The following is a 24,442-nucleotide window of genomic DNA, read 5'->3' as shown; positions in this document are numbered from 1 at the left end:
AGTTCTGGAGGAGAGGGTGGAAACTGACAGCTTCTGTGGAGGAGAGTAATTACAGTCCAGGGAGAAATTAACTCAGTTGGATGGAGGAGAGAAACAGGGACGGAATAAAAGAGGGGCGTGCAAGACAATAGTTCAAGTGTTTACATTCAGATCAAGCATACCAAAACTGACGGGAAATGGGAGAATCTGTGAAACATGTCCTCATCACATTTCACGTCATAATCAAAAGAAAATATATTTTGCAATATTTTCATCACAATTAGCGGAATAGTTCACCTGAAAATTATTAACTCTTTATTCCCATCCATCCGTCCATCCATCCATCCATCTATCCATCCTTTCTATTCATCAAAGAATACTGAAAAATGTTTCCACAAAAATATTTGAAATATTTTCCACGCTAATAAAAAAAGAAAAGTTTTCCTGAGCACCAAATCAGCATATTATAATTTCTAAAGGATCACATGACACTGTAAATTCAGCTTTGCCATCACAGTAATACAGCTTAAATTATATTAAAATAGAAACGTTATTTTAAATTGTAATAATATTTCACAATATTACTAGTTTAAAAAACAGATTTTAGAAATGGTTGTATTGCTTTAGCTGTAGATTCTTTCTTTCTTTTCTTTTTTTTGCGATACAGAATTTAGAGAGGGTTTGAAATGTGCTAAAAAATTATGTCACTTCAAAATGCAAAAAAAAGTTATTTCATTAAGCAAACTACTTATTTGTGTCTTTTATTTTCAGGGTGAAATATGACATTTTACTCATAATAAACATGTCTGACCTGCTAGTTCTGTTCTTTTCACTGATTTATCTTCATTACGGGCAAGCTGAAGAGTTACAGTGAACATAACATGGAGGGTGTGCATTTAAAATGAAGAGAGAGCGAGAGCGAGAGAGCGAGAGAGATGAAAGGCTGAGAAATGCCATTCTGGTCTGGTTCATATGTCTGATATACCTCTAAAGCGAAATCAGCTTCAAGTTGAGCTGCTCTCAGTAATTCAATTAATTTATAGCTAGGCTTATTTTTAGCATTTATCATGCAAGTTTGTCCCCTTTTACGTTCGGTAAATATTCCTTGTAAAATCATGAAGTGCGGTATAAGCTCTTAGCTCTTTGAAAAATTATTCCCATTTCAATTAATATGAGTAATAACGGTTTACTATAGCAAGAGTGGGGGGATTGTAGAGGGCTTTAGAGGCTGCTGATGGAGAGTGAATAATGCCCAACCCCCCCATCAACATAATCCACACCAGGGTTCATTCTCTATCACCACATCAGAATGTCTTTCCCTAACATCATACTCCTATGTACAGATCTGTCATTGGTAACCACAATGGGAAAGATTCTTCAGTTCATGCTGTGGTAACTATGATACATTTAAAGGTGGAGATTGGTGAGCTCTCACTGTCCATTCTGTGTACAAATGCTGCACACAAAAGGGTCTAAGTCTAAGACAAGTTCTAGGATTTTGAAAGATTGGTGACATTTAATTTTGTGCTGGAGTAATGTGCTGCTTTTACACAAAATGAATGTAATGTTTTCAAGTCAACTTTTGGCCTGAACTTGCTATGCTGATAATATAATTTGTAATGACAATTTTTGTTGAAGTATAAAAATGCAAAATAGAAGCATTTTCTCTAGTAATCTCAGACATTTGGACTCCACTGTATGTAATTTGTGCAGAAAGTTTTACTGTTTTAAGTGTTTGACAGATACTTTCGTTATTGCGTTTTCTCAACCATGAAATGTCCATTTATTTGGAGGAATGGATTAATTTGTTTGTGAAGACTAACCATAAAAATTGTGATTTAAATGAAGTTCTGTCACATATCATTTTTGAAATGTTGTCATTAAGTTTGACAAGTCTCCACAAATTTACTGTGGCGCTGCTTCTGTCTCGCATGTCAGACCAACAGATTATAGGTCTAGCTGCATCTGAATGGTAGAGGCAGGTGTATATTAAACATTTTTATTACAGAGTGGAATATTAACAGTGGTCATGCTTCACAGTACATGGTTTAATTCAAGTCCTTGATGAAAAATAAACAAGAGTAACAATATTAATTGTAGCTCTTTAAAGAAGGCACTTAATTAAAACAGCTCCAGCTTCATTATCATTTTGTCTGGGAGCTTCACACCACAGTAGGCTACTCGTGTTTGGCTTTACAAATCATCAGTTGTTCAGACTACAAAGTGTGCTAATACGATAAGTTATCTCTGCTAATCTTGTGGAAAGCACAGAGACAGTTGGTTGGTTATGTGCCCACAAATTCCAGTTGCTGACAGATTCAGGGCTTTTCCGTGACCTCTAGAGCTCGTGGGAAATGTAAGCCGGTCCCAGAGAGGTCTCGGTGGGGTCCAGGCTGACGTGAGAGAGCGAGTGGCTGTGTCCGTGAGTGCGTGAAATCGTGTGGTAGCGCGTGGAGGACGGCACTGGAGATGTGCACTCTTGCTCCTGCTCCGTGGTTTGTTCCGAGGCCGCACCTCGAGTCTGGTTTTCAGTAGTTCCTGTGGCGGCTCCTGTCCCCTGCATCCCTCTGCTGCCCTTTCTGTGCCTCTCCCAGGCGGAGCTCAGCTTTACTGCAAGAGCCAGCAGGTTTTTCCCCAGGAACACCGTGGACACCCGTGGGTCCCTGTACCACAGCATCCCGACCCCTCTGGGCACGAGCGTGAACACATTAATGGTCACCAGACTGAGCCACGGATAGATGGCCTCCTTTCGTGCTGCCTGCAGCCCAGGCAGCGCAGTGGCACCCAGCTCTGTGAGCGACACGCATGGCAGTAACAGCAACAGCACGTAACAGTAAAAGAACACTATACCCTCAACCCAAAGAGGAACTCCTACGCTACCCTGCACCTCCCATAGCCCAGCTTGCAGATCCAACACATCAAGCAAGTCGACCACCACCCACAGAAGCCGGCTGCGCACCTCCTGCTTCCTACGGAGGGGAGTCATGTAATCGGCTCCTGTCAGGATGAGGAAAAGCGAGGGCAGGCACACCGAAAGTAAAAGAGTCAGAGTCTTGCGGGCGAGAGGATCCGGGGGTCGTCTCTCCTGTCTGTAATTCTGACACACAAAGAAAAGCTTCAGCTGCAGCAGCGAGAGGAAAAGGAACCAGAGAGCATTGGCGAAGCCCCGACGGGGAGAGCGAGCCTCTGAAACCACACCGGCAGAAACAAAGCGGAGCGCCAGCAGGAAACACAGGTCACCGAGTGCGACGGCAACACAAGGCCATATCGCAGGACGGGCTCCGCTTCGAGGTCCCAGCATGCTCTGCTCCAGCAGGTAGAGGTCGACCACGGCCATCGTGCTCACTGTCACCAGAGTAGACACGCACACCTGGGGCGAGGGCAACATGCTTGAAGTAGAAGGAGAAACAAGGACATAGTCAGACTCTGATGGCTCATTAAGGAAAGAGATGAGGATGGTTTAAGAGGTTACATCCTTCATTTCCTGATAAGGACACGAGCTGCATGATTATGTGCTATTACAAGACCGGAATATACAGAGAAATGTGCACTTTCTGAGTGAATTAGCCATAAATCTTCAAAGCCTTTGATGTACATGTTCGTAATACTTTAAGGCAGAACAGTCCATTTTTATGGACTAAGCAAATTGCATCATTTTCTACAATGTGCAGGTCAACAATAGACTATTCATACTCTCCCTTGATACCTCTTCATTGTTTGGCAACCTTTAAAATAGGATAGTTTTTAACTTCAATTTCGAAAGTAGTTGAATGTCTGTACCGAAGGTATTTCTTGCTAAATGTAGTTTGCAATCCTTGGAGATTTTACGATTCATGGCATTTCAAAGGCTTGTTTAGTTGACAAACAAAGCTGGTGACATTGACAGGATTAGTAAGATGAGGTTTGTGGCAGTGCTGAATTGCTTGTTTGAGACAGGGCTTTATGGTGGCCAGGGTCTTTTTTCATTACTTCCAAAACAAGCACATCTTTCTGCTTTCAATCTAATGTATTTTTCCCAATTGACGCCTCGAATATAATAGAATATGCCAGAATCTCTCTTTTTTTTATTTTTTTTTTATCTTTTTAAATCTGATTTCTTAACTCATGAAACTTTAAGTCCTTTCGTCTTTGGAAGTGTCTGTTATGCGTAGTATAGCATTCATGTCAACTCTTGTTCCCTTATTAATTAATTATATTGAAGGGAACCAAGGCACACTTTCAAAGCCTCTTTTCCTCGTGGCTTGCTTTACATGCTGGTTTTTTCACATATTACGGTATTTAATGGTTTTTGGTTTCAGTAAGCATGACATGATCAAGTCTGATTCTCTGCCTCGTTTTCTTTGGCCTTTCAAGTGCATTGGCCACCTGCAAAATGGCGACACTCAATCTTAATACTGTCTGAAAGGTGTTGTCATAACACTGCATACTGATGTTGATTTTATTCATGTTTCCTCAAGCCATATTTCAGCAACAGACAGTGTAAAACTGGGGTATTGATTCATGTAGAGAAATGATTGTGGGCTTTATGGTGAAATCGAATGCAGGCCTTCTCAGCCGAATGAACTCTATGTCCGATGCACTATAGCCATCTATTAACCATTTGTGTTTGGTGTAGAGCAGGGATAGGCAACTCCGGTCCTGGAGGGCCACTGTCCTGCAGAGTTTAGCTCCAACCCTAATTAAACACACCTGAACAAGGCAATCAGTGTTTTCAGGATTACTAGATAGATACAGGCAGGTGAGTTTTTATGAGGGCTGAAGCTAAACTCTGCAGGACAGTGGCCCTCCAGGACCGGAGTTGCCTATCCCTGGTGTAGAGTGTCAACACCTCAGATAGATTACTTTTTTTTTTAAATAAGAAAGTCATTACTGTTGAGGACATACAGGGTGTCAACAGGGTTATGGAATACAGTTTCAACATTTTATTTTATTGGATTTTTCTTAAATGTTATAACTACATAAAATAATAGTTTACACAAAAATGGTTTGGAATGGCAAGAGGGAGAGTAAATTATGACAGAAATGTTTTGGGTGAACTATCCCATCACAACTCATGCAACTTTTAAAGACCCATTAGGTATACATGTGGATACATGGGGGAAAAGTGTTAAATCGTGAGGTGAAATGGAAATTGAATGGGGTGAGAGAGAAACCGAGAGAGCAAGATAGTGATTCATTCCCTTGGCTTTTTACAGACCTAATAAAGTGTTATGGCAAGATGGTAATGGTTCATAAATAAGCTGAGGGAAATGAAGAAGGAAAGAGTGACGAGTATAACACAAAAAGCACAGGCGACCTGCTCTGGGAAAAAAGGAGATGTTGTGTTGATGAGAATGTGAATGGAAATATATTCATAGCTTGGGAACTGTAGAAATTAAATGCATTAAGTGTGAGGAAATGAAGGGAGTATGTTGGTAAATGACCTAGAATGATTAATCTTCTGTGAGCTCTGTGGAATGAAAATGGAGTGTGCGTCACTAATATCTGATTTTGACTGCAAGATCTTATTTTGTATCTCTGTTACTGATTTTCTGCTTTGGTATTCAATTGAATCCAATAATCTCAGACTGAGTGTTGAATTTAGGAGAAGCCACATGCTCCTGAAGAAAAATGCTTCAGCACAGGACACATCTTTCTTTTTCAATCAGAAAAATGATAGAAGAGTTATTTTTGGACAAAAAAGGAATTGAAACCCAGAAGGCTTGCCTGCAGGTGCAGAGCTTATCTTTTGACTCCACTGTCAGCACATAATTCATCAGGTTATCAAGTCACTTGGATGATACTGGTTTTTTTTTTGGGGTTTTTTGTTGTTTTCAAGCACATCAATAAAGACTAGACTTCAGTAGACTACTGACAGCCAATGCATCCTTAACTATAAGTAATTGCTTAAGGCCGCAGGTTACAGTGAATAATTTCATGCAGTTTTGCTTTGTACAAATGTGTGCTTTGATCTGTGCTTTCATAGGCTACGTCAACAAAAGATGAGCAATGTACAGACACTAAATTATTGCGTCTTATAACGATTTTCTTTTTCTTTTTTTGTTAAAAAGCAATATTGGTCAATTGATAATATTTAATATTATATTGTTTTAATGTTGTAATCGAATGGTCATGGAATTGTCTAAAAGCAGAAATAAAACGACAGAATAATTTCTCCATATTTGTTATTGTAAACTTAATTTAAAAAAACTATCGATCATTAATATTTTCAAATGTAATTATTTGAATCTCAGTTTAAAGTGATGTCACCAAAAAATAATAATAGTAAATAATAGTAAGCAAACAGTTTTAAAAGAACAGACGTTTCTCAAAATATCTTTTATGTTCTATGGACGCCAAGGGAATGATATAGGGTGAATAAATAATGACAGAATTTTGAACTATGTCTGTAATGTTTTATAGAGGATAATAAGTAGGCTAATGTAATGAAGTAATGTACGACAATGTGAGGAGAAATGTAAAAGCTTCTCATAATTAACACTCTAAAGTGATGGTCATTATTAATGGTCTAGGTTAAATATAGTGTGATGAATATTGTAAATGTTTAATTGCTGTGTGCAAGTGCCCATAATCGCGTCTACCTCTCATTCTTGGAGATGCTCTCTGCTGGACTCATGCCACAATGCCCTCATTTACGAGTAAACGACTGAAAATGTTCGTCGGTAATGTGCCATTGAATCATTCCCACACAGAGAATATCACCACAGTGGCTCTCACTATCAGTGTTAGCGAAATAAATGGCATCATCTGTCTTGATGCTTGTAAGTGTCGAGCTGCTGCTGCTGCAGTACACGTGTGATCATCAGACCTGTGCCACTTCAATATATCACCATATTGCGACAGGTGTCATTGCATTAGGATACACATCCGAATTGGCAAGGTGTCAGTCTCACCAGTGAGCTCGGTCAGCGGCGAAATCTAAAATATTATGAACTTTTTGGACTTGAAGGCTGCATGAATAATTGAATATCAAGTTGCAAGACAGCTCAACTTCATGTAAGCAGGAATGGATGAAGTAGAGAGTGTATTTACCCCACAGCATGAAGACTTCACAGCAGTCTCAATCTAATGACCAGCGCAAACCTGCAGGCATCAAGGCGATATCATCTGAATCCAGTGTCCGAAATCGCGCTGTTCGTCCAGTAATGACACTGTACTGCTTCTTAACAAAACTGAACGTGGAAAATAATCCAGAGATGTCAACCACGTCACGCTCAAAGGCTACATTGTCCATAACATAAGCCCCGACGTGTAGTTTATTCGGGCGAAGTGATGAGGAAAGCAAGCCTTTCTGCCTACTGACTTTCTTTGTCGCAAAACCCTTATATAATCGGCATGTGGTTTATTCCGTTATCTCGACTCGAGCAGGCTCCTTCCCGGTCCATACAGACTCTCAGGCGGCTGCGATGAAGCTTTTTGCGGGCTGAGCAGTAGAAGTCGGTCAGAAGTGCGTTATAACTGCTGACTCTGTAACTGAAGCCGTTTTTCCGAGTACCTCGACGTCGCCTTCATACTTCACTAACGAACGAACGCGTCGCGAGACAGTTTATGATTGCAGTGTGTCATTTGTAGGCAGCTTACGTGCACTTGCACCCCTCCCTCCGATCGCTCTCCAACTCTAACGCTTAGTTGCTTCTCTCTGAACCTCTTGGATTTCACTTCAGATAGCAGGCGGGGATATTTGAATGGCCTCGTGCCTATTGCGAGTCAACATCCGGATGGGTCCGTGCTGCTAATTACTGCTGCTAGTGCAATCATTGCTATGATAATTACATTGTTCTTGCCTGGAGGAGAAAACAACACCCCCGATGTCCCTGCTGTTAGTGACGAATGATTGTGTGGTGTGAGATGAACTAGAAGGTGCTATCAGATTGGTTATTGTCATTTAACAAATACTTGAAAAAACAAATCTAGAATAACTAATTGCAAGGACAGTCCCCTGGGTAAATGCCTGACTGAAGACTGGTGACTGTGTTCATGCATTGCATAGATTGCAAATGAGCTGCAGTCTTTGTATTGTAAGCATAGATCTTTAAAGGTGCACTCAGTATTTTTTTTAATCTTACGTTTTTTGAAGGATGAATAGGCATACATTTGAAAAATGTAAAAAAAAAAAAAAAAAAAACTAAATAAATTTATGTAGCCTACATTTTTGTCAGCGTAAAAGCTGATTTAATAAATAAAAGCTGATTTATTTTTTGGTCACATAATGACATATATTCTCCCATGCTAGTTAGCATTGTCAGTTGAGTCCCTTTAAAATGAGCAAATGTTGTACTGTACCTCCCTGAGATATTCACATTTCTCCCATAGGGAATCAATACTTACGTTTTAAGATAAAAAAAATATATAATTTCATCAGTATCCTGGGTGTCTTTATGGGTGCAATTAGGTCCCAAATACCACCCACGCCTTGAAATGTTTTAACTTTTTTGCAACTTTAGGGGCCAATTATGAAAGTATTTGTTCCCCCAAGAGACGCTGATCTGTTTGGTCCTGAATGGAACAAGTTTTTCGATGTATCTGTCTGCCAATTCCTGTGAGCCAAACAATCATAATTCTTGACATATCACACCCTAAACATAAGCTTCCTAAATAAGACATTTTTTAGAAATAATGAATACTTAAGGGGGGCTGAAAAAAATATGAAAAGTTAAAAAAATGAAACAAGCTGTGAACATAATGTTTGCTATTACAGCATCTGATTTGACATGCACTGACTCCATTGGAAAAAATACACATCAGTCTATTTTAATTATGTAGAATAAGGGGGAAACTTAATAAGTTTGAGGTATCTGCTCTTGCATGATCAGAGCACCAGTATGACTGGAGATTGAGCTGAATCTCATTATCTGTTAAATTTCTCTGACTGGACAGTTTCCACTCTCTTTATTGAAATCAAAGGTTGTATCTTTTCTTCACAATGTGCACCTCATATATTCATGGTGAGGGGTCATCTTGGAGTTTTAATCAGCCAGATGGGAAAGAAAGGCATTGAAGGCAAAGTCATCTTTCTTGTCACAGTCTGCTATACGCACCACTGGTTTCCAGACATTTTCCATTCCTTGCCTTCAATATTTTTTTTGCCTTTGTTAGCTCCACCCACAACTCCATTCTATCTCTCCATCTCTATCGCCTCCTCTCTCACTCGCTCTTTCCCTTTCAGTCCCCGTGGGGCTGAAGTGGTTGAAGGTCACTCTGATCTGGCTAGATTTCAGTAAGGAGGGAGTGAGAGAGGCGGAGAAAACGAGACAACAAAAGTCCAGCAGTGCACAGTCAACACTTTCGCCCCCATAAAGTTGGTAAAGACTTCAAAAAAATGCCTTTTGGAAATGTTGCAGGCCTGATTGGTGCCCCAGGTGTGTACTGGCAGAAGCTTGTCCCAAGACATTCCTCGCTGCATCCATCTGCTGCGCATTAGAGCACTTAGCTGACACCACACATGCTCCAGCCACAGCAAAACAATCTGTCTTACCGACTGGAAGATTCTCGCAGTGAGCGCACAGCTCAGTGCTGTTTTTGATCATAAATCCGCACCTTAACTTCCTGCTTTTATGTCTGGAATTTAAAATAGCTATAAATCTTACTATTAAAACAAACCCTGGCGAGCTGATAATGATAATCGGTTAATTATGAGTCTTCCTTATTAACTGACTGGGATGTTGCAGAGCTCTGATAAGATAAGACATCCTCTGATGCGATGTAATTCTCTGAAGAGTGGGTCTGAGGAATTGAGCTATTTCCTTTTAATAACATACGTTTAATGAAATCTTTTCACACTCGCTGATTTCCATCAGATTTTGGACGATGGCACAGATGCGGCTGCCTCAAAGCATTTATTGTCCTTTTTAACTTTTTCTCTGCCACATAGCCTCATGCTGTGTCTCAGACCTTCACCCTGCATTTTATTATCTGTAAATAAATTTGTTCTGCATTAATAATGATGTCAAGTCAACAATCCGCCATATTCAAGGACGGAGCGGTTCACCAGCGGGGCTGCACACTCATTTAGAGGCGCAACATGTTACTTTTGCTTCCAACTGAAGTAGGTATAGCTATCAATATTGGCTGTAAAATTGGCCCGAAAATAATGTGTCCCCAGTAGCACGTCTCGCCCTGTAGCCTTCGCTTTGAACCCATTAATCATCACTGCATATGCTTAAAAAGAGAGTGATGTGTTTGATACTTAAAAAGAGAGTGAAGTTACAGGGGAGTTTGGGATGATCAAAGATAAAGCCATTAGCCATTCTGACAAACTTTTATGTTAGCGTTATGTCTGATGCAAACATTCTGTGATCGCTCATGGCTCAAGCAAATGGCTAATAATTCTCTGTGCACCAAAAACAGGACCCTTCCCTGTACTAGGCCTTGTCCATTCCTCTTCTGAAGTCTCCAACTACCAGACGGGCCAAAACGGTTGGAGGGTATGAGGCTAATCAGCTGTATGACGCCCTTATGGGGAAGAACGTAATAAAATGGGAAGAGTACAGCACATTGAATTAGGGAAGGGGAACTGGAGTAATTAATTAGAGTGTCTCACACTGCAGAGTTTAATTAACCCCTCGTCTACACCTCCCACCTCACCCCCATCCTTCAGGACGCTGGCGTGGGCAATGAATTGCTCGTCCTTGGGTGCCAGGGGCAATTAATCCTGCCTGCTGCCCTGAGGCCACGTCCCCTGTCATGCTTGTGTACACACAACCTTTTTTGCACTTCTGTTTCACTCACCGTTACATATCAGTTCACACAAGGAAGGAACATGCGGTGCCGTGTCCTCTAAATTTTACACTGAAAGAGCCCTCTGAAAGAAACTGTTGTTACGCTCTCTCGCTCGCTTTAATTCTTCATCTCGCTCTTCCTCCATTTTACTCTTTCCTTTTGTTTTGTATTGTCTGTAATGTAGAAGGACAGTCCAACCTATAATAATAATTAATTCATCATTCTGTCATCATCTGCGCACGATCATGTTGTTCTGAATCTGAACCTGTATGACTTTCTTTTATCGAACACAAAAGGAGAAATTCTGAGTTCAATTATCGGAAGATGCATGAGACATAGAATATAATGCACAAGTCGTACAGACACTTTAATGCAGTTTTGTTATTGTGAACTAAAAATAAACTATTAAAAAATTTTATATAAGTTTAAAAGCTTAAATACAATAAAATATGGCCTGGTTTCACTGACAGGGCTAAGATTAACCCAGGATTGGAATGGCACTGAGATATTTTAAGAGTTAAAACGGCTCAAACATGCATTTTAGTTCAGGACTAGGATTAAGCCTTGTCTATGAAACTAGGCAAATAAATATGAACAACGTAAGCTTAAAAAAACTTAAATGAAAATTAGAAATGTTTCTTTGGCAATTAACTGAAATAAAATAAGTTGAAGTACTAAATTTACTAAAATTAAAATTGAGATAATTGTAAAGCCAAATGAAAATATATATATTTTTAAAATGAATAAACTGAAAATATCTTATTCAAAATATCAATGAATACTATAACGGCAGTAGGTATAAATAATAAATAAAAAACACTGCTTTAATTATACTTTTATGTGATTTTTTTGAAGCTTGAAACCTTCAGCTCCTTTTAATGCTATGAAAAAAAAATGGAAATCTTATTAGGTGTTTTACAGATTTCACCAAAGTCACACAATGACTTTTAGAATGACATGGGGCGAATAAAGAATAAATTATGACACAATTAAACATTGGCGCTCTATTAAGTGCCTCATTTTGTTGTAATTTATTTTTTATATATTAGTCCTCATCACTGATTAGGTATTTTGTCCAACAGCTTCTATCCTCTTAACTGACCCATACAGTGTTCTGTTCCTTATATGAAGTGTTAACAATTTTAATTTGCTTAATTTCTTATTCATGCATTTAATTACACAGGTTTTCATTTAGTTGGAAGTCACACTGTCCTCTAATGCCTTCTCCTCAGAGGCTTTGCTGTAAAGTGATTGAACGACTTGAACCCACCACTGTGCTTATTTTCCTTTTGGGTTTTTTTTTTTTTTTTTTTTTAATGGAATGAGCTCACAGCCCTCACACATACATTCTTTATTCATGCCGGTCCCCTATGGCTTCTCCATACATCAGCGCTCTGAAGCCTTTCACCCGCTTTTGTCAAATGGACCTTCTGAATGTTAGTATTGATCTTCATTATTGTTCTCATAGGGGACATGACTTGAACATAACACTGTTCTTCTCTGTCCTGCACTAGAAATATACACACATCATGTGTGCAGTATTATTAGAATCACTTATATGTGGCCCTTCAAGCTGTTACTTGCAGCTATCTGAAACAACGGTTACTTTCCCAGTCTGTTCTCACTCTTTTTGTCATTCATCCATGTCAGCGGCCATCTCGTTAAAAAGAATTGCTGAAGCTGAAAGCTTACGTTATAATAATGAAGCGAATGCAAAGTGGGATAACTGATGAAAAGAATGGAAAAAGGAGATGTTTTGTGAATCACAAATACAGTCCGGATGCAGATACCATGCACAACATGTGGGGGTTTTAGTCTGGTTAAGTTATTCAGTCTTTTAGAGTTCCCTTCTAACACAATTCAGGCAGGATTTGTCTTCCGTCGGGACCTTCACTGTGAATGGCTGCTTTAGAGAATATTGATATGATAAACACTTTTAATATTCATCTGGTATAATATAGTGCAGTGTCCAAGGTTGGTAGCACGCCTCCATCATGGTGATGTACTGCAGCCATTTTGTTCTTCGCAGTCCTGCTTTTATCAGACACTATTGAAGAAAGAGGAGGTTTAATTGGACCGCTTCACTTCTGGATGATTAGATCTTGGGTTTTAGAGAGCTATACTGGCAGTTTGGCCAGCACTTGAAAGTGAATGTATCTGCCATTAAACGCAAAGCGTCTTGGTCATCCGGAGCTTTATTCCGTAAAGATTGCCAGAGCAATCTTCATCTTCGAGCCTTGTCCTTTCAACCAACAACAGATTTCCATTTTTATAATGGCCTCACTTATGATATTAAAAGCGTTACGTAAAACTCAATTGCTACGATTTCTTCCATTGTACCGTCTTTGTTTGGCACAGTTTGAATGTCTTGTGTGTCTGATCAGTACACTGTCAGTACACTTCCATCACATTTCATCCTTGTTGCCTGCCTGCTTCCCCCCCCCTCCATCGTCGGACCTCTTCCTCTCAGATCTGTCTGCTATCCTCTGCATGTCTCTGCTTGTTTGAACTCCTTTTCAGACAAAAAAACAACCACTTTAAAGTGTTATAAAGCAGCGGGTGCAAAAACCAGAGTGGAAGCGGCGTGGAATCTGTGTGTTCACCCAAGGGTTTTTGAGGCTCTCCTTACAACCTCGGTTTAATATTAATCCATATTTAATTAGGAGTCACCCACTGCCTTTCTTGTTTACTTAGATGTGTTGTTCTCGCTGAAGTTGGGGGGGCTTGAGGAGATGCTAGTGGGGTTGACATGGGATTACTATTAATAAGCAAGTCAGGAGGGAGATAGGCTGCCTGCCATCCAGGGCTTTTGTTTTTCATTTTATTCGTGTTAAAATTGAAATTGCTGAACAGTAATACCTCTGGAAGTGGTGGGGAAATATTTGCTGTTGTCGCATGGCAGTGTTTGCTTTAACTAATCTGAAAAGATTGCATCAGTATTTATAAGTTAGAATCAAACACCAATGGCAACTAAAGGAAGTTCTTTGCAAATATATGGCAAAAAGTGCTGTTTATCTTGGCCCGTATATCACATATGGGAGGTAACTTCGACTTTGGCAAAAAGTCTGTTATGTTTTGCAGCTCATTTTGGCCAAGAACCACCTACTTAAACAGGAAAGGTCTGACTGACATTTAACGTCACCAAACTCAAATAATTTTCTTTTAACATGTTGTTTGAGGCAGTTTTTTTTTCTGAAATAATTGCCATGGTTGTGCAAAATTCAGAATTCCATTTTACTTTATCTATTTATACACACTTTTCTAAGTTAAAAATTCCAGTTATATGAATTTATTTGAATTTCAATTCATTTTAATTCTGAATGCCACACAGCCCTGGTTGATACCCTAGTAGAAGACTGTAAAAATACAGGAAAATGTGTGAAATACAGCACCGTTCAAAAGTTTGAGGTCAGTAAGTTTATTTAGCAAACACGCATTAAACTGATCAAAAGTGACAGTAAAGGCATTTATAAAGTTACAAAAGATTTCAATTTACTTTCTATTCATCAAAGAATCCTAAAAGAAAAGGTCACCACAAAAATTTGTCACCACAAAATTATCATCCAGCAGTGATGCTAACAAATTATTCTTGAGCGGCAAATCAGCATATTAGAATGGTTTCAGGACTGAAGTAATGATGCTGAAAACCCAGCTTTGATCACAGGAATAAATTACATTTGAAAATATATTAAAACAAAACCAGTTATTTTAAATTGAAATGTTTCACTGTTATTTTTTTTCTTCTATATTTTTGAATAAATCAAATAAATGCAGCAATGGAGAGCATAAGAGACATAACAAAAAAAACAACAACAAAAAAATCTTAACCACAAACACTGGAATGGTGTAGTTAATGTTAATATGACAGAATTTATGTCTATCCAAAAATATTTTTTTTCACAGACATCTGAAACAACCAATAATACAATTCTGCTCATGGATATATATATTTTTTTTACTTGGTAGTAGGTGCTTCAAACAAAAGAACTGATGCCACTAACTTACCAGTTCTTGGCATTTTTAGGGCAATATGCATCAAACGGTCAGTGGATGAACTGAGGGTGATCCATGGGTTCTGTGCCTAGTTGTAACCAGACTGCTAACTGCAATAGCAGCCCTTTCCTAATAGATCAGAGTCCGACTGTTAAATAAAGCTCTGTAACATCTACTTCAAGATGAAACAAGTGTGCCAGTCACTGTGGATCCTTTGAAAAGTTCAAGTGCAAGGAAAACTTTCACAACTGTAATAAGATTACAGATTAGCAGCTGCCTCTGCAGTCAACCCACAGAAAACACTCATGCTCTGGTGAAGCTGCTCAGGAGAAATGGCGGCCAGTGTTGACTTAATGTCAGCTATACATTTAGCTTTCTGCCTGGCAAGGGCCAGGAAAGAGAATCTAATTTATCTGGAGTCTCAGAGGCATGATGACTGCCATACTCTGACATTATACACATACACACACACACATATACTCACACCCTTGGGTAAATAGGCTTCCACCAGCCTCTCTCGTTCACTTTCTCACTCACTCACTCACGCAGGCATCCAAGCATGCCGAGGCATTCACAGTGCACCAATGAGTTATCGAATGATTGACACCATGCAGCCACTCTAAATGGATATTGGTATTCATCAAAAGACTGCCACGATGAATAACAGGCTAAAATGCGTGTCGGTCTAAACCTTTCTGAATGTTTTTCCTATGCCTTCTTTTCCAGAAAGGGATTCCCATAGGGGCCTTCTGCAAAGACTTCAATGAGAAAACCAAAGACCTCAAAGAAGGCATCCCTCTTCCCATCAAGATCAATGTGAAGGTAATGTAACCACTAATTAGGAATACTGTTGTCGTTTTCTCAATGTCAACACCACTTTACCAATCAGTCACAGAAGTGACGTCTTGGGGGCCTCATAATACACCTTATTGCTTTCAATCTATCTTGCTCTTGTTTGTTTTGCCGCTTGTTTTCTCAGTTTATGAGTCCCCGGGGGTGCTCGTTTACATTCGCATCTCAGTCGCATTAGCAAACAGCATTAGATGCTCCTCGAATGCCAAAGTGCGGATTAGGCCTTCTACTGACATTATGATCAAATGAAGGTATTGAGCGAAGTGGATTAAACAGATGAACAGAGCTTTCCCAATCTGAGCGTGACTCGAAAACGAGGAATAGTCACTGATGCGGCGTATGCAATGTTCGTCTGGCCTGGGTTTATCTCCCCACTCACCTTCACCGGGAGCTTCAGCACGTTTATTATGATGTTTTGTCAAGGACACACTTTCCATCATTGAAGTCAAAGACCGTAAATGTACTCCAACTCAAAGTTTCTTGGAGAAATAGGGCCGTCTGATGGATCCCTCACTTGTGTGCATTAGCAGCTTTTTTTTTTCCCTGACATATTTTAGTCTTTGTTTCTCTCGTACAATCATTCTGTCTCTTCTAATCTATTCTCTCCCATTTTTCACCCATCCTCTGTAACAAAATGAGAGGTCTAGCACTTTCTCCTCATATTCCCAGTCTCTTAAATAAAGATGGATTGAAGGCTGTTAGTAATGCTTGCCGAGTCGGCGACAGATTGCTGGGGCATTTGAGCAAAGGCCCATTATAAAGGTTGTGAGAAATGGCTTTTTATTATGGAGGGGTCATTGATCACAACTTTTAAAGTGGCACGACTGCGTGAAATGAGTTCTCATTACAGGTTTCTATCTCTTTTACATTAAAGAACTGTTGAAAAGCTCTTGTGTGGTTTTCAATTGGAAGTCCCAGTTTCAATAACCCTCTTTGTGAAAGTGAAATGGGAGATGCTGTGGCAGTTCAGACGGGGGTGCAGACATTGTGAGTAAATTATATGACCACATTATGCTCCGGCACTGCCACCCAATCTAGGGTGTTTTAATGTCTAATGCGCTGTCTCAGTCAGAATCCAAACACATAATCTTTTTTTCTGAGATGATTAAGTGAGTGTCCGTGGTCCAGTTCTGCCACAGTTTGAATCTAAAGGCTTCTGTTGCATAAAGTAGAACTAGATATCTTTGGCAACAATGTCACCTTCATCTAGCTCATCCCTTTGTGTTGTCCTGTCAGTTGTGCTCGCCCGAGGGTGGGAATTGTCAGGCTTTGTTGTTGGCGCTCCTCTGCAGGTACATCAACTCTCGTTCCAGGACCAGCTGCAAGACATTTTCAGAGGGAGAGAGAGGAAAATGTGCACCTCAGTGCTGACGCCATTCATCATTCGTTCTTTGAATACACATGCAACAGCTCACTGTGATTTGACTTGCTGACATGATCGTTTCTCATCTTTTTTGCAATAAAAATAAATAAGGTAACACTTAATTCTTACTATTAAGTAGTTGCTTATTAGCATGCATATTACTAGGATATTGGCCGTCTATTAGTACTTATAAAGCACATAGTAATGCATTATTCTGCATGACCATATTCTACATCCCTTAATCCTACCTAATACCTAAACCTAACAACTATTGGGTGTGGGGTGTGGGGTGTGGGGTGTGGTTGCTAAGGTGCTCTCAGCAGTTTTAGCACATTGCTAGGTGGTTGCTCGTGTTATGACCCGGTTGTTGTTGCGGTTCTGGTTGTTTGTTTTTCTTTAGTTTTTGTAGGTCTGATTGGTGACTGGGGCATGACTTGAGCACACCTGAATCTCGTCATGGCACCTTATTTAAACAACGTGCAGTTGTTAGTCGGGGCCGCTCCTAAGCCAGACCTGCGCTCCAGTTGTGAGAATATTTGTTTTGTTTCGCATCCATGCATTCTGACAACACTCACAGTTATTCACTCATTCACTTGCAGTCACGACTGACCAACATTATTGATTACTGATATTTAGATTTGTTGTTTTTGGACATTTTTAATGTAATAAATTCTTAATTTTACTGTCATCTTCCCTAATGTCGCATCTTTGAGTCATAAAGTCATAAAAGCGCTGTATTATTCATGCCAGGCCGGTAGTTGATGTCACTTTGTAAAAAAAACTATGCACCTATGACTTAACACTTAATATGCACATGACATCACCATTTTCACAAATTCACATTTTTGTAGTTTACACTGAGACAATAATGGCATTGCACAATTTGCATTTTCAGGCCCCCAAAACACTGTTGTTGTGTAAATGAATGGCCAAAATGCATAAAGTTTTCCTCCTTTTTAGTATTATTTATATTCTATTATAGCATTTATTAATATTTTGAATGACCCTTTTCATATTTTCAGTTTTAATTTATGTGCTGTTGTAATTTTTATTAGTTTTATTATTATTATTTTCAGTTAGTTGCTATGGCAAGATTTCCCATTTTCATTTACTGTAAGTTTTCAAACATGTTTATGAGCAATAGTAATATTAATGTTTGCCTTAGTAAACACCACTGTTTGTGCTTGTGTGTTTCTCTCTCTCTCTCTCTCTCTCTCTCTCTCTCTCTCTCTCTCTCTCTCTCTCTCTCGATGCCTTCACCCAACTCTTAGACTCTAGAAATAGAAAATGTACATAAAGAAATACAATAGTAATTTTAAAAAAAGGGTCAATCATAGAGAAAAATGGTTAAAAAAAAAAAAAAAACTTTTTACTCTTTTTATTTGCAGTATTTATGAAACTCTTAAAGGAACAGGTCCCCCCAAAATGAAAATTGACATAATTTACTCACCCTCATGTGGTTCCAAATGTGTTTGACTCTTTCTTCTTTTGAGGCATTTTGATAAGTTCATCTGTTTTTTTTTTTGGTTGTTGTTTTTTCATATAGTGTAAATAAATAATGACCAAGGTCTGTCAAGCTGCAAAAAGGAAGAAAAAAATCAAGATGAGTCAATATTGTGTGCTATATTGCAAGCCAACAGCTTTCATTGTATAGAAAAGAGTAGTTTGGACATACTACTACAAATAACATCTTTTGGTATTCCACAATCAAAAGTCAGATTCTGGTTTCTAAAGACATGAGGTTGAGTAAATGATGACAGAATGTTTATATATTGGGTGAATCCCTTTAAGACATCCCTTTAACTTTAACATTGCCAAACAAAGGGAAATGTATTTTTATGATTCATTATTCGAGTCCTACAGGCAGATTAGGCCCTAAAGCCAGCGTCCTCTCACTATAACGATGAGCATTCGACAGGGATTGAAGATTAGCCTGAGCTACGTGATCTTTAGCTGCAGGGGGTGTGGGGGAAATTCTGGTCGAGTTTGCAGCACAATGCTTGCTTTAGGCTTGAGCCGGATGGCTGCAATGCATTTTAGCCAGGCTGTCTCCCCAAATCAGACTGCCTGTGAAGTCCCAGTTGTCCCATTAAGCTGTCTGCTGCACACTCATTGTTTTTGAGCCTCTCTATGCAGACTAATCCCTGCCTTAAAGCTTTGGTTTCGGCAGGCCTGACAGTCGAGGGTGTGTGCCGGGGGAATGGAGGGTGTGGATGCATGCGCCTGGCTTCACTCGACTCGACTTTGAGTTTATGAGAGGCTGTCAGAGTCTATGGATGACAATGAGATTCTGTCAGGCTCCAGAGACTCTATTGGATGCTATAGGAGTTTAGCTCTTCTCGCACTCGAAGAGAATAGTGTTTGTGATACCACCCGCTATGTGCGATGAGACTGAGAGACTGAGACCGATAGCTTGACGCCCACAAACCCAAAAAACGAACATAACATTTTGTTCCCGCAGTCTCAACAGATAATTGTCAAAACAAAAACTCAACACACATAATGTTTCAGAATAACTGCAGTAGATAAGGGTGTTCTCAAATATTGTAAGCTTTCATTTTATTCATATTGTTCTTATGTGGTTTTTATGTGATTTTATTATGTCAGATACTAACATTTTACTTCATTTGGATTCTATTCAAACAACATGGGTTTAATTCATATTTTCGTCTTTTGATGGAAATCAAGGATTATTTTTAAATGTATGCACATGTAGTGAGCACACTTTTTTTTTTTTTTTTTTTTTGAAGGATCAGCAGTTGCAGTCCTGGTTCACTTAGTGCCTTAGGCAAGATACTACGGGGAAAAATGTATATGTAACAAAGATGTACTAAACAAACTTGCCACTGAACTTGACAGCCAGGGATCACCATGCATTTTAGTTGTAGAAACCAGCAGATTTTTCTCAGGCAATTAAATTGATTGATTTGCCTTATTTATATAATTTACACAGATCAGATAATTTATTCATTATCATATTGTTCCTTTATTTATTTTAATTTATTTTTATATATTGTCTTATTTTCTTCCTGCTCTGTGAATTTTATTGTATCTCCTTCCATATATGCATGTACATTTTTATGTACGTATAAAGTCTGTTTAAAAGTCTGATTTAAAATTCTACTTATTTTTGATAATTCATTTTGTATTAAGGGGAAAAGTCATTTAAGTGACATGAGTGAAGGTAGGGAATTTAAGCAAAGTTTAATGGAAATTCAAAGCAAATAATCTGCAGCATGTACAACTCAATAGGACTGACTGTTTTGCTTTTATTAAGTAAATCACATAAAACTGATCAAATAGTGACAGTAAAGATATTCATGTTAGAAAAGATTTCTATTTCAAATAATTGCTGTTCTTTTTAACTTTCTTTTCCTCAAACAATCCTGAAAAAAAATCTATTGTGATTTCCACAAAAATATTAAGCAGCAAAGCTGTTTTCAACTGTTATTTAAACGTTATCAAATCACCATAGAAGAATGATTTCTGAAGGATGATGTGACACTGGAGTAATGATTTATTTTATTTATACTTTTTATTTATACTTTATATTTTATTATTTTTTTTCACCTCGCTCTGAAATTGATGAACCTGGGCAGGGTTCGAAATGACTTAGGACTCTTGGGGGGTCCCCTAAAATTTAATTATTAAATTATTAAAAATTCTGAAGACTACAGTACCTTGCTACACTATACTGTAGGCAAAATTATATGGACCAATGTTGAAGGTGGGATAATGGTCTTGGGCTGTTCTTCATGGTTTGGGCTATAGGCCCAGTATTGTAGTGGTGTCTGGAGAAGTGGCTATAATCTAAACTCTGGAGCAACAAAGTTACAAGTTATTTTTCCTCTTTTTCTCTCCATGATGCAGGATTATAAATTAAGAAAAATAATATGAGCTTCCTAGATAGCTTACCAAGCTCTCATGTATATACTCATTCATGCTCAAATCACATTCACTTTAATCAACTCACAGACTTGAATTAAGTCCTGGTTATCTTTCATAATCACTGACTGAACAAGTAGGTTGTTATGCTAGCTTTGAATAACTAGTCTAGCTGCTAGGTCTGCTATGGAAGCTTGTTTCTGCCACAGAATAAAACATTTTAAAAGATAATTGCGACTTTTTATCTCACAATTGCGAGTTTAGATCTCGCAATTCTGACTTTATTTCTCAGAATTGCGAGATATAAAGTCAGAATTGCGTGAAATAAAGTTGCAATTGCGTCATATAAAGTCAGAATTGCGTGAAATAAAGTCGCAATTGTGTCTTATAAAGTCAGAATTCTGACTTTTATTTCTCGCAATTGCGAGTTTATATCACGCAATTCTGACTTTATAACACATAATTGCGAGTTTATATCTCGCAATTCTGACATCTTTTCTCAGAATTGTGAGATATAAACTAACAATTGTGAGATATAAAGTCCATTTCTAAGGATTTTATTTTTTTACCTCAGAATAGTTTATCTCACAATTCTGACTTTATAACACGCAATTGCGACTTTATATCATGCAATTCTGACTTTATATCTCCCAATTGCGTATTATAAAGTCAGAATTGCGAGATATTAACATGCAATTCTGAGAAAAAAAGTTCTCAATTGCAATTGCGAGTTTATATCTCATAATTCTGACTTTATAACACGCAATTACGACTTTATATCACGCAATTCTGACTTTATAACATGCAATTGCGACTTTATATCTGAGATAAAAAGTCAGAATTGTGAGATGTAAACTCGCAATTGTGAGAGAAAAAAAAGTCAGAATTGTGAGATTAAAAAGTCGCATTTTTCACTCTGTGGTGGAAACAAGCTTCCATAGTCTTTTGATATAGGAACTTGAACTCCTAATATTTTACTATAAGCAATTATGGAGATATAAACATAATCGAAGCACTTACAGGATTTTCATTCAGGATTTCACTCTTTCGTTTTGCCGCGTTCAGCTACAGTGCGTGTCTGCGGGAGCACCACAACAACAATCTGTGACGCTGTATAGGAACTCACTCGGCTAATGGCTGCCCTGATTGCTGCCTCGCGCTAGGAAATAAATTAATTACTGTTATAAATATAAAACGTCACTAAAGACCTATAATTTTCACAATCATTTTTAATGTTAAAATATATTTGTCGGGGACCCCCCAAAATCCAAAAATAAATTCTTATGGGGGGTCCCTAATGACTTATGGAGGGTCCGGGACCCCCCCAGACCCCCCTCATTTCGAACCCTGAACCTGGGTCATTTTGAATGGGCTGAGCTTACCCCTCTTTTTTTTTTTCCCTCAGTCGGACAGGACGTATGACCTGAAAATTGGGCAGCCCACTGTATCTTACTTCTTGAAACAGGCCGCCGGCATTGAAAAAGGAGCCGGAAAGACTGGTAAGCGAAACCCTATTACGAGCAGGGCAGCTGTGGCCATACATCCTTCCTTCCATCTCTCAGCAGTCTATTTGTATATCTTGCCACTGCCTTATGTTTCAGTAATAGACAGACCCCCCCCCCCGCGGGGTGTTTTGGTTCAGATTGAATTTTTTGACTGATGATATATTGATGATGAGCAGCACTGGTAGGGAGCCGTGCAATTACTAAGGGGAACTCTGTGGTGAAGGTGGCATTTAAAAAAGGAGAATTATGGATTTGCTTCATTTTCATACATTCCACTCCACCTCAATTATTCTTTCTTATGCGTCCGCTCTTTCCCTCCCCCTCTTTCTGTTACCTCTCGCCTTCACTCCATCTCCACTTCCGATTTGCTCAATCATGACCAACCACACCTCCTGCTGGTTTCTCTTTCTGTGCTGCTGTGTTTCATCACCTCTCTCTTTCACCTTGTCCCTTCACTTTCCCGTATCTATCAGGGCATGAGATCGCTGGAATGGTGACTGTGAGGGCCGTATATGAGATTGCACAGGTCAAATCTCAGGACGACAGCTTTAAGCTGCAGGACACCTCCATGCAGAACGTTGTCAAGAGCATCATCGGTTCCGCCAGATCCCTCGGCATCAAAATCGTCAATGAGTGAGAGTCCTTCAAACTTCATTCAACCACTTTATTCACAACATACAATACCAGTGAAATGTTTCAATACACTAACTCACTCTTGCCATTTTCCACATTTTATAACAATAGTAATGTCTTCAAAGCTAGAGAATAGCAGAAGTGGACGTTATGTAATGACCAAAGACATTAAAACAAATATAAACTACTATTCAAATGTTTGGAGACAGTAATGTTTTGTTTTGTTTAATTAATACTTTTATTCATCATTTATGCATTAAATTGATCAAAAGTGACAGACTTTCAAATTGTTTTATTATTACGGTTTCCTCAAGAATATTAAGCAGCACAACTGTTTTTAACATTGATGATAATGAGAAATGTTGAGAAAGGATCATGTGACACTGAAGACTGGAGTGATGATATGGAAAATTCAGCTTTGATCACAGGAATAAATTACATTTTAAAACAATAAAATACAAAACATGTATACATTTAAAAAAATTATAATATTTTACAATATTACTGTCTTTACTGTATTTTGATCAAATAATTGCAGCCTTGTTAAGCATAAGAGACAAATCTCACCAATACCCAAACTATTGAATGGTAGTGTATCTCTTAAAAAAATATAATTAAAATTTTAGTTTTATGAAGACATTTATATTTAGGCATAATTTATATACAAAGCAATGTTTTCTTCATGTCTGGTCTCTACTGTGAGGTTTAAACATCCATCTTTTCCTTGTATAAATATTTCAGACATCCCACCACCTAGTAAAGACCTTAATAAGAGATAATAAATAATGAATAATGAATAAATAATGGCTGAATAAATCAACTCTTACTTCACACTCTCACCAATGACTTCAGTTCTTGTGCTCATTTATGCCATTTCTCACGGTTGAGAATTGAGCTTGATTTGCAGGCTTTTAAAAATGAATCATAAAATTCATGTTATGTATAATTAATGCTTTAATAACACTGAGAGATTGTAAGGGATGCTGCTAGCTCAATTATTGACACTATTCATTTGAGAAGTGTTTGCTTGACACCTTCCAGAACCTCTGCGACGTCAAATGTCATTACACCGTTGAAATCTGGCAACATTTTGACGGCCTGTTCTGTTAGCAGAGTCTGGTCTTTTTCTTAAACCAAAGCTCTTTAATAAATGAGCCATGACACCTAGGTGCAAATGCTCAGACCCATCATTATACTTGAAGGAGGAGCAAAGCTCGATCGCTAGAAATGTTTGAAATTCTAGTGTAATGCATCTGTTGATATGCCTCTCATCTCCGTCTTCTCTGTCATCCCTCTGTCAGCCTGTCACCGCTGGAGTACGGGGAGTTCCTCCGGGAGCGTGCGGAGAGACTGAAGGCAGAAGCGGAGGCAGCCGCTGCCGAGGCTGCGGTAGTAAAGAAGAAATGAAGAGCTGCTGTGTGCTAGTTATCGTTACAAAACCCCCATTCACACGGATTCGTCCCACTATTCCGGATGTGTTTTTCTAATAAAATGCTGCTGTTTTACATCCAAA

At 38.7% G+C, this 24,442-nt stretch overlaps 2 protein-coding genes across 2 annotated transcripts in view; one reads left to right on the top strand and one right to left on the bottom strand.

Moving 5' to 3' along the window:
• mrpl11 (mitochondrial ribosomal protein L11) overlaps positions 1 to 24,442 on the top strand; it is a 34,961-nt gene extending 10,519 nt beyond the window's left edge. Inside the window, exons 3-6 of the mRNA XM_084132942.1 lie at positions 15,418 to 15,513; positions 22,197 to 22,290; positions 22,770 to 22,929; positions 24,231 to 24,442. Coding sequence (XP_083989068.1) covers positions 15,418 to 15,513; positions 22,197 to 22,290; positions 22,770 to 22,929; positions 24,231 to 24,336 — 456 coding nt within the window. The 3' untranslated portion in view covers positions 24,337 to 24,442. The remainder of the gene's footprint in view (positions 1 to 15,417; positions 15,514 to 22,196; positions 22,291 to 22,769; positions 22,930 to 24,230) is intronic.
• On the bottom strand, positions 1,966 to 7,582 carry tmem265 (transmembrane protein 265). Its single transcript, XM_084132937.1, has 2 exons — positions 7,012 to 7,582; positions 1,966 to 3,368 (listed from the first exon to the last, which is right to left on the bottom strand). Exon 2 carries the CDS (start codon positions 3,365 to 3,367, stop codon positions 2,318 to 2,320), a length of 1,050 nt encoding a protein of 349 aa, XP_083989063.1. The 5' UTR covers position 3,368; positions 7,012 to 7,582; the 3' UTR covers positions 1,966 to 2,317.

The sequence above is a fragment of the Abramis brama genome, assembly GCF_963993115.1.
Source record: "Abramis brama genome assembly, chromosome: 13".
Classification (NCBI taxonomy): Eukaryota; Metazoa; Chordata; class Actinopteri; order Cypriniformes; family Leuciscidae; genus Abramis; species Abramis brama.
The sequence above is the reverse complement of the archived record's forward strand: the minus strand, read 5'-3'. Positions and strand labels throughout refer to the sequence as shown.